The sequence below is a fragment of the Thunnus maccoyii genome, chromosome 4 (assembly GCF_910596095.1).
Source record: "Thunnus maccoyii chromosome 4, fThuMac1.1, whole genome shotgun sequence".
Taxonomy (NCBI): Eukaryota; Metazoa; Chordata; class Actinopteri; order Scombriformes; family Scombridae; genus Thunnus; species Thunnus maccoyii.
In genome coordinates, this window is record NC_056536.1 from 37,096 (window position 1) to 54,354 (window position 17,259).

The 17,259-nt window shown below is 42.5% G+C and overlaps 1 protein-coding gene across 1 annotated transcript; it reads right to left on the minus strand.

Annotated features, from left to right (window-relative positions):
* Positions 1-9,513: 9,513 nt before the first annotated feature.
* Positions 9,514-10,564, minus strand: LOC121895275 (N-lysine methyltransferase KMT5A-like). The gene is made up of 2 exons (XM_042408286.1): positions 10,391-10,564; positions 9,514-10,276 (listed from the first exon to the last, which is right to left on the minus strand). Exons 1-2 carry the CDS (start codon positions 10,557-10,559, stop codon positions 9,657-9,659), a joined length of 789 nt encoding a protein of 262 aa, XP_042264220.1. The 5' UTR covers positions 10,560-10,564; the 3' UTR covers positions 9,514-9,656.
* Positions 10,565-17,259: the final 6,695 nt, after the last annotated feature.

Below are 17,259 nucleotides of genomic sequence, written 5' to 3' on the forward strand. Positions count from 1 at the left end.
TAATATAAGATATGATATAAATGACGACCGCATAGGCGTCGGTGACAAAGCTAATATCCAAATTTGCATTCCAGCACTTTAACAACTGCTTACTGTACTGATTTACCCAAACCTCGTTCACCCCTCTCCTATAAACCACCTCGCTCTTTCTTTCCATTCTCCTCTAAGCCTCTTCACAGATCTCCTGATCGATGCCCAGAGTCTGAAACAAACGCTCCACACTCACATAACTCACTTCTTCTTCCTGAGCTCTCTTTACAGCTGTCTTAACATTTTGCTAAATATACTGTGCCCTCTGCCAAAAGTGGCATTAAAATCATCATCAAAACACTTACAGAATGGCTTGTTTTTTGATCCAGGATTGTTCATGGTTTCCTTCACCTTCTGATCACATTTGCAATCTTTCGTCTCTTCTTTACGCAGAAACAGGTTTTGGGAAATTAAAACGACATGTTTTCTTTTTCCTGCGTGATTTAGAGTGTTGTTGGAGTGTGTTTGAACTGATGACACAGTGTCCAATAATGTATCATCATCTGAGGGTAACTCGCATGTAACAATGAACTCAACGACCTCATCTGTGTTCTTATCAGTTTGGGGAGCACCCTTGATCCAAAACAGACAGTGAACATGAGAACTGCGCTGCTCAAATTCTACCCTATAAAAGTGATCAATAATTTTGCCAATTGGTTGGGAAGGAGACATGAGAACCTCTTTCAGGAAACAATCAATCTATAGTCAAACATCCTCGCAGCTGTGACCGACGGAACAACTCACACCTGTCTGCCAACTCCAAATCCTCTACTGTCTGTGTTCTGCCTTCCTGTTTCAGAGTAGTGGTCTGGAGATTCTGCCAACGCAGATCTGCAGATGAAAATGAACAAAACCACGTCGGGATCCCCAACTGACGTACGCAGGCTAAGATGTCCTTCTGAACTGACTGCCAAAAAGCTTGAGTTCCTCTAATTGGCTTAAGAAACCTAAAACCCTCATCGAACTTTAACAACTGCTTCAAAGACTCCTCATCCATCGACATTTCTGGACTAATCCTTTGAGACTTCTGTCCTCCTTTACCTTTACGCAACGCCACAGAAACACTCGACGACACTCAATCTAAAAGAAAACGTATTCTACATTATGCGCAAAATGACCATCAGCATGCATAATCCTGTTATTAAAGTAACACGACAATGTGAAGTGATATGAACGGCTGTCATGGAAAGTCTTACGACCAAGAGGAAACCCCTCTGCAGGTGCAATGTTTACAATATCATGAAAATACTGGTCTAATGCTTCCTGACCAGTATCAACAGGCATAAGACAAGTGACCTGAAACATGCAGGTCTGCTGTCTGTCATGTAACAGTTCATCTTGTATTATCTCTGATGTTTCCTCCACACCATCAACTACAGCCTGTTCTGTCACCTCACCGTCTCTAACAACCTGATCATCCTGACATGATGCTACCTTTTCTACGACAGCTTCATCCTCACTGGCTGACTGATCCTCCTCATTCTACCCATCTGTCTGCCTGCAAAACTCATTTACACACTCTTCATTAAACTCAATATCCTTGTAATACACATTAGTCCTCTTTAAATACTCTAGCGCCTGTCTTACACGTGAAATATCCACAAACTGATACTCGTAATGCCCTTTATACAATTTACGCTTTAACTTCACCTGCAGACCCTTCTATGCTACAACGTGGCAACACATTAGTCGTCTGCACTACGTTGGCTGGAACACATGTAACCGGACCGTGTACTCCGTTTCTGTCCTCCTTTAGGCAATGCCAACATTTTCATGAACGGACTGTGCAGAGCTATCAGGTGTTGTTCTAAACTATTCAAACATGACAGTTCAGGTGGAAGAGGATCAAGCATCAAAGTATTAACCCAACATTCAGCTGGTATCTGACCTTTACTTATCTTATTGTGACATGTATAACAAATCCAAAGCTGACCTCTAGATGAAACTAACTGACAGGACACGACACAGTTATCACAACATTTATGCAAAAACTTCTCACTACGTTTGCACGTTTCTGCGATACCAGCTGTTGCTGAACTTTAACTGTACACTTCCCTATCACAACTCAGCACCTGAGATCTGAACATCAACCGATGACAAACACAACACACAAAATGTGGTCCATCTCTGACTTTCTCCAAAAACTGATGCATAACAAAACTGAAATCTTTTGACTTCTGTCTTCAGCTTCCTACTAAACACTGGCAATAACCTGCTGCTTAAACTCTGAAGTATCATGATACTTTCTATTAATCACTTCTCTACTCCCTCCTTTAACCTTCTCTCTATATTTCACCAAACTCTTTACTTTACTCTTGGCTTTAACACTCTCTCTATGTGGTATATTTTCATGATAGTTTGCTACACTCCATAATTTCGCCCTTTCCCTAAACAGCACATTTTCATAATACATCTTTCTAATCCTTAACTGACGTTTCTCCCTTATCAACATGTTTAATTTCTCCTGTGTCTTTTTCTTCAGTTTTTCTTCAAAAACTTTGACCTCAAAGACTTACTACTTGATTTTACCTCAGTAGCATCGTTCACAACCTCATCGCTATCAACACCTTTATCATAATCTACAAATTCTCAGTTACATCCTACTGCTGCCTCGTCACCGTCTACAATATCCTTCATTCTAGACATAATGCTGTAACCTGTCACTTCACTGAGTTTACAGTAACAAGTCTGTAGTCCAGGCTTACAAACACAAACAACATTCTCAAAATGCTTGTTCATGATGTTCTCTGAGTAAATGAACTCTTCATTAATGCTCATTCATCCAACGTCCACCATAAATACACACACTAACTCCTAACCAATCTGCTGTGACCTGTATTTCCACCTCTGTGGCCAAAGTGTTAACAGTTCTCATCATCTGAATGTTCTCTAATACAGAGGAATATTCACTCCTCCAATACTCTGGTATTTACCCTCATTCCTCCCCAGCTCTTCACATCCTGCCAGTCTAATCTTACGATGGTGCTTCTGTGAACCACTCACAGCCTGAGAGATGGCTCTGAAGAAGCAGTTACCATCAGCCACGATCCTCTCATTCCTACACGGGACACCTGTCAACCCAACTTCTTTGGACACTGGACCAGTGACCTTCACAAAGTCAACATTTAATTTTGTACACAAAACCTGACAAACATCTACACTAAGAGGACAGAAGACCAGCTCCTCGTTCCTCACAGCACTAATAAATTCTACATCCCAGTTAATTTCACTAACATCAAACCTCTTTGATTTCTTTGACATGCAGGTGTGAGAAGAAATCTTGTGCTTTCTGCCATAAGTTCTTGTTGGTTCTTCTTCTGAACTGCTGCTAACCTCAATGACTAAAGTCTGAACAGAAATGTTAGACCCTGATAGACCCGCAGCTACGCTAACAACACACTCAGACAGACCTGCAGAAACCTCATTTCTCCTGTGCTCAGTAACACTAGACTCTGGTGCTCTGTACTCATCTCAATGACACGACTCTCCACAGAAACACTAGACAGCACTGGACTTACACAACCACTAACACTAAACACCACACAGTTCGTACAGCTTCTGACTTGAACTGACACTGTCTGCCAAATAACAGATGTAGTGGTGCAAGTCATCAAGACTTGCAAAAGGCAAAACCACACTTGTACCGTTGCAGTGTAACAAGTTACTGCAAGAGTGACCGTCGACCACAGCGAACCGTCCATCTTCACAGATGATGGAAGAAGTGTTACCACACAGTGTCAAAAGACATTCGCTGTACAGACTGGAGATCCTCTCCAGTCCATTATGCAGACTGATGAACACACCAAAGTCAACTAGTTCACCTTCAGTCACACCTACTTCACCAAACGTAAACCTACGTACCTGTCCATCAACCACTAACTGCTGTGGCAAATCTGGAACAGACAAAAGACCCGACTGATGCATAAAGACGCCATGGTCACGCAAACTGCTGTACAACTCATCACCTACAACCAACGCACCATCCAGATCATGTGTCTTCCATGAGAACACACTGCTCACCGTGTGTTTGGCTAAGCTGACCAAAGCTATAGCCAAACACTACAATCCATAAACCGCTCGTCTCCCTGGTGAAATGACCCCCTAACAACCTTTACTAGCGTAATTCCTCTGCTATTCTTACCCACCACGGCCACATCAGTGCTGTTGGAATCTAACTGAACTGTTTTAATATCAGAAACAGAAAAAAACAAGGAGAAAAACTAGACTTAGCTTTGCTGATCTTCTGTGGCATTTGTGCTCCCTCCTCGACGGTGGACTCCATCAGCATGGCAGAGCAAGCTGCAGCAACCTCCTCCTCCACCACCTCTGGCACCACATCAGCAGACAATGGCACCACAGAAACCTCCACGGGACTCCTGGGCTGCCGCCTCCACCTGAGAAATGTAAAGATGAGGTTTTACTAAGAAACAAAATGGGGGAAGAAATGTTGATGATGTCTGTTATCAATAACAAGTCTCACATTTAAACAAAGACAAACCTGCTGCACTGCTGGAGGCAGACTCAACACGGGCAGGTGAAGGTGTTACCAGCACCTATAAAGAAAAGGAAAGGACAAAAAAGTCAATAAAACAATACACTCATTAAATTTGTATATGTTACCAAGATATACCAAAAACATCATTATCATTTAAAAAAAAAAAAAAAAAAACCCAATCTGCCGCTTTCTTCCTCTGCTCCTTGTGGCAACACCTCTCGGCTGACGCTTCACAGAAGAAGTCTAAAGGAAGAAAAACAAGACTTTAGAACAGCTGACTCCATGTTTAGCTCTTAGCAGTATATACATATAATTTGTGGGAATGTTACCTGGCCAGCTGCTGGAGCAGCAGTGCAGTCAGAGCCAGAAGAAGGTGAAACCTTCTCCATGGCATCCAACATGGCACCGCTGAACCACACAGGGTTGGACGGGATGACAGACTGTCGCACCGTACGTAGTCCTCAACCAAAAAGAACTGAACAAATGTCCAGTCACACAATGAGTCAGCACAACACGTTACCTTGCACTCCCGTCCAACAACGGTCCACTCCCAGGGGTCACTGTGATGAGGCACAGGGACGTGTCCTGTCACAACCAGCCTGGGGGAAACTCTGGTACGCGGTGATGTCCGGGGAGACACCGGAGGCTCAGGTGGAGGGGGTACCAGCTGGCGGACCGCAGCATCACACAGCAGCTCCACCATGACCGGCATGCCATCAGTGTCGCTGAGGTGCATCTGAAAAACAGTCAAACAGCAGACTTTAATCACATGTGTTTATCTGACATATGAGAATACAAAACTCTTCCATGTTACATGTCACAACAACAAAGTATGCTGAACTTACACCGTCATGGCACCACAGCTCCAACCGATGCAGAGGGAGGTGCTCCGCCACAGACATGTACGGGAGACCTGACATAGATGTGAAACATGATCAGTTCTTATCTTTAAACCTGCATTAACCAGTGCTGGAGTGACAAACTTGATGGGACGGTGGGTCAGCTCAGAAGTTCACCATCTCCGCACACGATGGCGGTAACCAGTACCGCGCCCTGTTAGGATGAAGATCATAGTAAAGAATGTCAACCCATGCCTGAAAAATCGATACATTTCATTGAAATATTCAAGAACTACTTAATACATACGAGCAACAAACTCGGGGACGGGCAGCCCAGGGGTCCAAGGCTGCCGCTCTGCAATCCTCTGCTTGGCCTCCTGAGCACGTCGGTGGGACTTCACACGGGACATCTGCAATGAAAAATTAGTTTTTATTAAACCTTTACGCAGAAAGCATCGCAGCCTCTTCAGACACAAAATTGATTCAACTTACCTTGGCAGTAGATGGGCAAATTTTATTAAAAAAAAACTCTGTGTGTGTGTGTGTGTGTGTGTGTGTGTGTGCGCACTCGTGTGTGTAAAACCAGTAAGTGTGTGTCGTTTATCAATAGGTTATGTGTATCTTTATAAATTAAATAACTATTTGTACGTATAGTTGTTGTAGATCAGAGAATCACAGATATACTGCAGATGAATCGCTTGTGACAGCTGACAAACCAGCAGAGCACCAGATCACACACTGTGATGCTGTGATGTAGAAAATTCTTATATTATAAAATAATCTGTTAGAAAAAAGGATAAAATATTTAAACATCCACATCTGTATCTACATAAAATGTTTTGTTTCTCATACCAATAACTTTACTCTCAAAAACATGATCAACAAAGTAGTATCCTGATAACACATTTGATCAATCAATACATGGAAATTAGCCAACTCACCATGTCACAACTTTTACATGATGGTCAAGACAAAAACACACAACTGAATCTACATCTCTAAGTACGATTTAAACACACAGAAAATCCTACAGACAGGCAATTATATGCAATGCAGTCTGTCAGTCACAACCTAGCACAAAAGCTAGTTGGTAGCAGGCTAACAAAGCACACCTTTACTTCTAGCATAAGATTTAGAATAACATGCTGATGCTATTTTAATGTGTTCAGTTCACTAATAGTAACTGCATCATTGTGGTCGCCTGTAAACACTCTTGATAAGCAATTAGATGTTAGTAAATATCCATCAATCAGTCCGATTATCAACTTTTTCGGTAAGAACATTTCATTTAACAGTTTTAGGCCTGTTTTTTGCTAGCGAACATTAGCATTATCGCTGTTAACCATAGGTTGTAAATGCACTGTGCTAACTAAGTTAGCACACCCTCGTCCAAATAGGGTCACTTCCGGCTCCAAAAATCAAACATGGTGACGGCCACATCCAAGATGGCGATGACCATGTTGCTACACTCGAGGCTTCACAACGGCAGTTCGCAAAACAATGGGTCACCGCAGTCCACAGCAGCACCAAAATGGCCGCAGCTGAGCCGTACTACCGGCGTTTGGTCTGAATACGGCTTTAGCAGACAATGCACATGAGCACAAATTCTGATAATCGATGACAAACCATCAATAAATCTTTTAATCCAAGCTGTGCGTGAAATTTAGCCCACGCCTGCATCTAACCTCATCACACAGCGTCACCAAACAACAGTCACATTACACATTTATTGTATATGTTCAATAAAAAAATAAAAAGTTATTGCTAAAAGCATCGGTAAACTTAACAAAGAGTTCATGCTAACCGAGAAGAAACCAGTTCTTACCTCGACAATGTGACCAGGTGCGGAGTGTCGCGTCCACGCCGGCTGTTTTATGAGCTTGCGTGATGACGTCATCAGGTCGTCACAATGCCCACACACAGTAATCGAGCCACCAGTAGCACCAATCACGTAAATAAAACAGCGTCTTCTGAGACTTTCTGGAAGTTGACTCACATTTGTACCTAAAAATAGATGTGTGCGAAGTGAAAAAAGAATTTACTTGCGCACTGTGCGACTACAATTTACAACCATAAAAGTATATAAAACGCTAGAGGGATTTAAAGTTGAAACAACGGATACCGGAAGTGGCGACGCTCGTAAGGCTAGCAGAGCGTTAGCTGCAGCATGACCGGAAAGAAGCACAACCAGTTAGCCTCCACTAGCCTCTGAGCTAGACCCAGCTCGCTGTTTGGATCCAACCGGACCACCGAGCCCCGGTTTGTTATTCAGAAGTGAAACAGTGAAGTGAAACCTGCGAAACAAACACCGGGACCATCAGGGAGAAACAGTCCGTGGAAGAGCTGCTGTGTTCGGCTGCACAGATAGGAAACACCTCGGCTGACAGGATGGACCACTCTGTTTGGAAAAAAACGTTTATTCTCCTCTGTTTGGTTGGCAAACAGCAAATTAAGTGCATTGCTGCCACCCTCCGCTTCGGACTGTGAACCAATGATTAAATCCTATACATTGATCCTCTCTGTCTAATAAACTACAAAAAACCAAAAACTGCTGCTCCACCCTCATGGCAGGTCCACTAAATGCTGAGCTGGTCTTCCTGAGTTCTTCTCTCATATAAGCTATAGTCTTTCTTGATCATTAGTACAATATATGATTACATGTGTAATAGTCTCCTCAGCCAAGTGGGAAAAAATATGTGCATATATCAACATTGGCAACTGGCAAAAATGACTGTAATCATGTTAATAATCGTGATCTCAATATTGAACAAAAATAATCATGATTATGATTTTTGCCATAATCAAACACCCCTAAAGACAACATAAATTTTGATTTACATACACTCACACACACACACACACTGAGTTTAAATATGTTTGTGATAAATTGTAAATATGTATGTAATGAATTGTTTTATTTAAGAAACTGATACTTGAACATTTTTCAGTGTGCTCCATAAGTTATATATGTACTCCTAATTTTTTAAAGAAGAAGAAAGAAGAAGAACATAAATAATATTAATAAAAAATATCATTCAGGACATCCTTAAAACATGCAACACAGAGACTCATGATACAAGATATGCAAGACAATAAATACACGAAGATATTAATGTTAATAGAAAAGTAGATTGAATAAGACCACATTGAGCTGCATTGTTAGACACTAACTAGAACATGCAAAGCAGAAGCACAGATACAAAAATCATGCACAGTATGTAAAATACATAAATTAGTCTGACACAATAAAAGCAAAACCACAAAAAGACATGCATGCAGGTGAAGGCAGACTGGCAGTAGCAAGACAGCAAGATAGCGACAGGTGACAGTAGACAGCAAGGGAAGTTCAGCACAGACAGACTGAACTAAGTCTTAGTGCTGACAGAGCTGAGTACTAATTAACCATTTCTTTAAATGAGTGCACCGTGGTGAAGAGCCGGGAGCTGGGAGCCTAGGCGATGGGGTCAGCTGCCGATGAGGAGAGGGTTGGAGTTTGCTCCTACGACCCTGCCTGTGGCGTCTGATCCTCGCTGAAGGAGGAGAGGAGGCTCGAGATCTGCGGGTCTCGGCTGTTGGAGTCGGAGAGATCTCGTTGGTGAAGCTTGAATGGTGGAGACGCCGGCGGGGCTAAGGTACGCTGACCACCGACCTAAAGCGACTACGCCGGCGTGTTTGGCTGTGATCTGGGTGCTGCTGCGGATCTGGTGGACCGGTGTCGAACAGATCGTCAAACGTATCGCCGTCTGAATCGGTCGGGTGGATTTGCAGTTCCGGATTCATGGTAGGTAGATGATCTTTACCTTTTGTCTTGTTTGAATAGAAGTTGTTTTGGCGTTTAGGCGACAAGCGCGTTCTGTCTGAGCTCGAGAAATCTGAGACAAACAGGGTAGGATGGGTTGACCCGGCATAAGTAGGCTTGGCAGGTGATTAGAGGTGTGGTTGAGGCCTGGTTCTGCTCCCGAACCTAAGTTAACAGGTTAACTACATTTAAATTATACCTGTGTTTCATACAAGACCATAAACACAGAGACATTTAAAGTTGAAGCACCTCCACTTTATTGTTTTCTGTACAGAGCTTTTACGTAAACAATAACAGAAGTCTTAAGGTTATAATATCATGCACAAATATTTACAAAGTGTACCCATATAACTGTACAAATAAAAAGAGAAAAGTCTAAAGATGTCCTTGTGGACTTGAATACAGATGAGCTTTGGGGTCATTGGGGTCACAGTGTCTGGTGAGCTCTCGCTGGCCCTTGAGAATGCCGGGCAGGCTGATGGTTGCAGAAAGTCTAAGACAGCCAAGCGAGGCCTGCATCTCCACAAAAAGACTTTTCGTAATTAAATAAGAGTTCCTCATTCACCTCAATGTTCCTGGTTGCAAGGAAAATAATCCCTTCGTTTTCCTCCCCATCGATGGTCACATTATAAGACTTGGGCCTTAGGTTGGCTGCTGCTTTTGAGTAGTTGATAAACTTGCCAACAGTCTGCTTTTTGGGGTGGCACTCACAAAGTGCTGAATGTGCATCGATGCACATGGGCTGCCCTTTTTGATTTCTGTAAAAGAACATATATACAGTCTCCTCCTCACTGATGTTCTTCTGTATGTGATGGCCCTCTTTGGCTGTGATGACCCTCCCATGGTAGTCACAGACCACCTCACCAGACTGAAATCTGCGGGTGGCAATGACACCCTTTCCCTTCCCTTCAACATCTGCGACTAGAAGTCCTCTCCACTTCTGAGAACTGGTAAATGTCTGGATGTGTTTGGAGTCCATAACCATGTCCACAGATCCTGAGGGCTTCCACTCTTTAATGATATTGGCAGCGTTGGGGAAGTTACTTGTCCATCCCTGCTTTACAATCCAGATGCCGACCTGTTTTTCTGTAGGGAGACGTCGGCAGAAGTAGGCTGTCAAGAAAAAATTAAAAGGTTTTGTTAGTTAAGAAAAATATAATTGACAACTTTGAATCATGTACATTGCATTGTTACTTGAAAAAAATTAAATATTGAGAAAATACTCACCGAGAACATGCCGCACGCGCAGTTTCATCTGAGCCTTCAGCCAACGCTCGTACAGCTGCCGCTGATAGTCAGGTGACACCTTTTGGCGCTCAGTCTTGTCTGGCACGTCCCCATCCAGAGTCACCGGGTGCGTTTCCAGCAGTTTGTCAAATGCTGCTTGGACGTCCATCTGCACATTTGTTGTACAGATTGGGTTGTCGGCAGCATCGTGGGCAGTGCCACGGGTACCATGACTGGGGCCCTCGTCTGCAGACTCAACACTAGATACGAGAAGAAGGAGAAGAAGAAGAAGAGTATATGAAAAGTGTTCAGTGTGCCTTAATATAAATTATGGTGTGATTGATTATGTCTACAAATTGTTGATTGTATTAATTGTTGACAAATATAACACATGCTTACCTTGAGTCACCAGCCAGCTTAGACAGTAGCTGACTGGCCCTCACAATAGTGTCTGTCTGCTTCATGCGGTAATGTTTTTCTGCCGTCGCAGTGGAATGAGTGAGGTAGTTGGCCACCAGAGACTTCTCTATGTCTGTCATCGTCTTGGTGGCCGTCTCGAAGACTCTGCGTGCCACCTGACTGGTCACTGGCTCGAGGTTGTATCTAAAATCAAAGTTTAAACAGTATATTAATGACATTTATTAACAAATCTACATGTTGGAGGGGAAATGAATCATGATGGTTAGCTTACTTTGAGTGCAGCCGGTTCAGGTCATTGGAGGCATTATAGATTGGCCTCCCTGTGGTGGAGATGAAGAACCGTTCCTCTTCCTCTGTGTCATCCGTGTCATCCCTCCTGCGCTTCTTGGAGTTCAAGAGTTGTGGCCGCACCCGTGTGAAGTACATGTCAAACCACTGTTGGCAGAGGAGAAATAGGAATAAAGATTCATTTCTGCTTTTGAACAGGTTCGCACAGGAAACTTGATGAACTTACCAAGTCCTCTTCCTGTGACAGGGCAAACGTGGCCACTTGTTGTGCAGCGGTCTTGTGCTCCTTTACACCAATAATTGTGTTGCCTGACTTGTCTTTGTTTCTGACGATCCACTCCTGCACCTGCACAAAACAAGGGTATCACATTAATTAAAAGGGTAATTGCAAAAATGTCAGGTGAAATTTACTGACAATGTAGACAAAAAGAGCACAATAATACTCACAGTCATGTGCTCCACCACGCCTGGTCGTTGGAGGTGTCTCAGGGTCACCACTGCCTGGAGATAGTACACCACAAAGCCGCACTCAGTCAACTCCAGGGTTGCACTTTTGTCTGCTAAGACCTTCCCAATAACTGCCAAGAAGTCCTTCCTGGCAGCCCTCAGCACAGCCAAGCAGTCATGTGGTGTTAGTTGACGATTCTCAGTCAACATGCCGTGCCTATGGAAAAAAAAAGATATGAATAAATCATAACATTACTTGCCCCATTGCTCACATATCTATACCATAATCCAGTTAAATGGGTGAGAACAATTAAACTGACCTCTTTTGGGTGATCTCTTTGCTCACTTGCTTGGAGCAGCTTTTCTGTAGAGACCCGATGAACTCGATGAAGTGCTTGCAATCCCCATAGAGAGCCTCATCCTCGTGCTTCAGGTTGGTGTTGACAGTGTGGTACACCAGGAATCTGTCAGAGGAAGTACAAGTTTTTAAGTATATGTATTTAAGCCAAATTATGTTTATTGTCTAGTGTTGGCATTATATGAATAAAAACACCAAATACTACAAACCTTTTCAAGCTCTTGAGGTAATTCTGCTGGGTTTGTTTTGTCAGCTTTGCCTCAGAGAGCTCACGAAGGTACTGCCGGATCTTTTCTCTGTTCCTGACGAACTCTAGGGATGGTGCCTGTGGGTCCACATAATACAGGAAACGAGCAACATTTTCAACCTGGAAAAAAAAAGCATGTTAAATTACCTTCTGATCACTATTTTTTTTACTTGGATAGTCAGACGTTTTTAATAAATGTAAAATGTTTTATGGCAGTCTTCACCTCCTGTTTGAAGTTTTCATTGTGTAGGTCTGTCTTCAGGTACGTGCCAAAGTCTTTCAGCAGTGGACAGTTCAGAGAGTGCTTTTTATAAAGACCTTTCTCTGCCATGAGCTTCCTGGCCGCGTTCTTCCACTGCACATCTGGGTTACTGCAATGTGGGAAAAGTGTTTTGTTATAATAGTGCATATTTGTGATTCATATGACTCACAATCAAAAACAATCAATGAAGTTGTGAAACTGAGATTCTCACCATTGAAAGGTCTCGCCGCTGCTGACAGAGGCGTCATTAGTCTGCACACTTTCACCAGTCTCAGGAGCCGCACTCTCAGGTGGCTGTGTGGTTGTTCTGGTGGAAGGTCTTGCCGTAACGTTGGCGTTAGGCAGTGGTGGAGGGACATCGGTCACCGCCATGTGACGACGCTGCAGCTCCTCAATCAGCCTTTCAATTAAAAAAAACATAATTTAGACAATGTTAAAAAAAAAGTAATACATTTCAGAGAGTAAAGAAGAAGTGATGTTTGAAAAAAGACTTCCACCAACCTGCTGAGTGGATCAGCATCGTCCATAATTTGGCGAAGGAGCACGTAACTAAACACCCTGCCAGATGCCAGAAGTTCATGAACATCCCTCTTTGCCTTCTCCACCTCTGCTTCAATGGCCTCTGCTGTACTGTTCTTCATGCAGACCCTGCGCAGATGTACTGAAAGGGTTTCCTGGGTTTTCATGCACACAGGACACAGCAGATAGTGCCTGTTGGGTTTACTGGAAACAGAAAAAGACATTCTTCACTTAATTTAAAGCTTACTCAGGGAGAAGTTCAGGAGCTTTCAGCAAATATGCTTAAAATCTTAGCTTGGGTAAATGACCCAGTGATTTCATTTTCACCTGAATAGAGTCATTAGTCAGTCATTATGCAAAAGATGTGACCAGCCATGTTTAAAATATGTGAAACTATTATCATGACTTTTACAAACTGTTATTCTGTCTCTGGCTTGTTTACTCTGTTTTAACTTGATAAGATAATAATGTTTTACTACATTCTGTTAAAAAAGGACTTCATAAGTGTTACTGTACATATAAACTAACTTCTTAATTTGGTCCCTTAGTCTGGGAACCGTTGGCAAATTTGCTTAAAATCTCAGCTTGGTAAGTGACCTTTTTGAATTTAAAAACTTATGTAATGTAATAAATTATTTTTTTTTAAGTAACTACATTGTGAACTATAAAATTGATCTTATCTTACCCCTGGGGAGACATTTTTCTGGAGCGAAAAAAGCTGGTAAAAAGAAGAGGAACAAAAGCAGGAGAAATCTTCAGTGAAGATGTGAAGACTGGATCTCTTGTTAGCCGATGAGCCTCTCTGGAGAGTCTCAGAAGAAAGTGACTGGACATCTGGTGGCCTCACCTTATGTCTATCTGACAGTCCTCCATTAGCATTTGCATGCATACACACCTGTGAGGGGGTGGAAATAGTACTCTGTGCTTGACTCTTTCTTTCTTCACATTAAAGTGTCAATTTTGACTCCTCACAGAACCATCTTATCACCCCAAACTCTCTCTGAACTGTGTGGGACAATCCCAAGTGAAATGAATGACAGTGAGGTTGAATGCTGAAAACAAACCTCTGCCAATGTGATATATAATGTTTTCTTATTTTGATATCAATTAAATTGTAATAAATTCTATATAACTTAGTAGGCATGTGATATGTATGAAGGAGTACTTTGATAATCAAAGAATTAACACTAGTAGTTATAAAGTATGTCAGCTAGTAGGAAAAGTAAGTTTGTTAAATAACTATAGTGTGTTTTAATCAAGCAGCACTGATTATTGTTAACTTTGTGTGAGGCCCTGTTAATGGTTGTATAGCCAACAAAGATTACATTTTTATTTTTAACCTAACCAAAGGTTTTAACTCGGGTTCATTTATTCACTGTTCATCATTAAGTTCAATAAATATATCTTTATTAGCATGTCGTTGTCTGTAGCTTAAAGTCAAGCAGAGAATTAGATCACTGCATCGTAACACACTAAATCAGACGTTGGATTGATAAAGTTGTTCTGTGTTTCTTCCCGACACAGTTAAATATGACTAATAATGGGAAGTGGTGCCCCTGATATTAATAAAGGTGATGTTTCTACAATTCTGAAAAGAAAAACTTAATTTATCAAAGGTAGAATTCACAGTTGACTGAGTCTTTCAGCATAAATGACAATTCTCCCCAAATAAAGAAGGCTGTGTACTGAAATTAAAATGAGTTATTTGTTCTGTACTAAATTAACTTAGTAACTGACCAGATAGGGACACAGAGTGTGAGACTGGGCTTCAGACAGCCCCATGTTACAACTTTCATTGAAAACTTCACTTAAATTATACCTGTGTTTCGTACAAGACAGTCACAGTGTCTGGTGAGCTCTCGCTGACCATTGAAAATGCCGGGCAGGCTGATGGTTGCAGAAAGTCTAAGACAGCCAAGCGAGGTCTGCATCTCCACAAAAAGACTTTTCGTAATTAAATAAGAGTTCCTCACTCACCTCAATGTTCCTGGTTGCAAGGAAAATAATCCCTTCTTTCTCCTCCCCATCGATGGTCACAGTATAAGACTTGGGCTTTAGGTTGGCTGCTGCTTTTGAGTAGCTGATAAACTTGCCAACAGTCTGCTTTTTGGGTTGGCACTCACAAAGTGCTGAATGTGCATCGATGCAAATGGATTGCCCTTTTTCATTTGTATAAAAGAACATCAATCAATCAAACAATCAAAAGTCATCACAGGTCTAGACTGTACTCTTTATTTTACAGAGAGAGAGAGCAAGCACTTGGCGACAGCAGTAAGGAAAAACTCCCCTTTAACGAGTAGAAACTTCAAGCAGAACTTGGCTCTTGGTGGGCGGCCGTTGACCAGTTGGGTTGAGAGGGAAGGGGGGCGGGGGGCACAGAATAACAACAATCATAACAATAACAATAACAATAACAGCAACAATAGCCTTGGAAGGATGCCAACAGGACCACAAAGACTCAGCCTGGATCCTGGATCCCAGGGTTTCCTGCGAGATGAGAAAGCACAAAAAACTCTGTGGAAGAAGCAAAGTTAGTGACATGCAGTAATGGTAAATGAATGCATACAGATGGAGAGGAGGAGAGAGGAGCTCAGTGCATCATGGGAAGTCCCTCGGCAGTCTAGACCTATAGCAGCATAACTAAGGGCTGATCCAAGGCGAGCCTGGTCGGCTCTAACTATAAGCTTTATCAAACAGGAAAGTTTTAAGCCTACTCTTAAACATAGAGAGGGTGTCTGCACCCCGGACCGAATCTGGAGGATGGTTCCACAGGAGAGGAGCCTGATAGCTGAAGGCTCTGCCTCCCATTCTAGAGGAGCCACCAGTAAGCCTGCATACTGGGAGCACAGTGTTCTAGTGGGGTAATACGATACTATGAGCTCTTCAAGATATGTTGGTGCCTGACCATTAAGAGCTTTGTAGGTGAGGAGAAGGATTTCAACTTATATTGTGGATTTTACAGGAAGCCAATGCAGTGAAGCTAAAATGGGAGAAATATGATCTCTTTTTCTAGTTTTTGTCAGTATATGAGCAGGAGCATTCAGGACCAGCTGGAGAGTCTTTAGAGACTTGTTAGGGCAGCCTGATAATAAGGAATTACAATAATCCAGCCTAGAAGTAACAAATATGATTTTTGCAATATTACCTAAGTGAAAAAAGGCAGTCCTTGAAATTTGTTATATATGGGAGTTTAAGGACATATCTTGATCAAAGATAACTCCCGGATTCTTTACGGTGGTGCTGGAGGCCAGGGTGATGCCATCTAGAGTAGCTTTATCATTAGATAATGTGTTTCTAAGATTTTTAGGGCCAAACACAATAACTTCAGTTTTATCTGGTGGTATGATAGACTGTACTTGTATAGCAACTCTCTGGTCTTCCGACCACTCAAAGCGCTTTTACACTACAAATCACATTCACCCATTCATACGCTGAATGGGTACACAGGCTACCATGCAAGGTCCCAGTCTGCCCATCAGAGGAAATCTAATCATTCACACACTGATGGCACAGCCATCAGGAGCAATTAGGGGTTAAGTATCTTGCCCAAGGACACATCGACATGCGGACTGGAGAAGCCAGGAATCAAACCACCGATCTTCTGATTAGTGGATGACCCGCTCTACCTCCTGAGCCACAGCCGCCCCACCGCCACCTATAATAGATTTTAGGAATCCCCAGGTGACCAGACAGAACCACTGTCATGAGCTAAGCCTGGTATCTGCACCTTGTCATCAAAAGGGACAACAATCTGGTAGGTAGTATTACACCCACTGCCATTGGCTGACGGAGCCCACTTATGCACGAGGATACCATCCTCCCAGTAGGAAGCAGCATGAAAAGTACCAATCTCTTCTTTCTTCTGCTGCAAAACACTTAGCTAAGAGGGATCGGCACCCTGAGCTGCTTCTTGCCAACCTTTAGCTGAGTATCAGACTCAACAGACAAGGTGACAGGACCGGACAGTGTAACCTCAACAGACTCAGTTACAGGAGGATTAATGGACGGCTTATCTACAGTTAACTCAGAGGTTGCAGAAGGATCGACAGACACGGACGCTACAGTTTCATCATAGACATTTCTGAAAGGTTAACCACATCCTCAAACTTGCGTGACTGGACACAAGTTATAAGAAAAACAGGTGATAGATCACCCTGGTTATCATCAAATACAGAGCCAGTTGGATTAAAAAGCTGTATAATTAAAGGACTGGAACTCTGTCTTAATCGTATAAAGGGGAAAAAAGATACAATTTACTAATCTAAATCTATTTTTTTTTTAAATTTTCAGTCAAGCACCCGTCAGATGCAAATGATTATGCAAGAATG

Bases quoted from the DNA above. Each gene is read 5' to 3' on its own strand.
- LOC121895275 (XM_042408286.1), bottom strand. From the start codon at position 10,559: ATGGACGTCCAAGCAGCATTTGACAAACTGCTGGAAACGCACCCGGTG. The intron at 10,277-10,390 runs GTGAGTATTTTC...TTTTCTTGACAG, and splicing joins GCGCGTGCGGCATGTTCTCG to CCTACTTCTGCCGACGTCTC.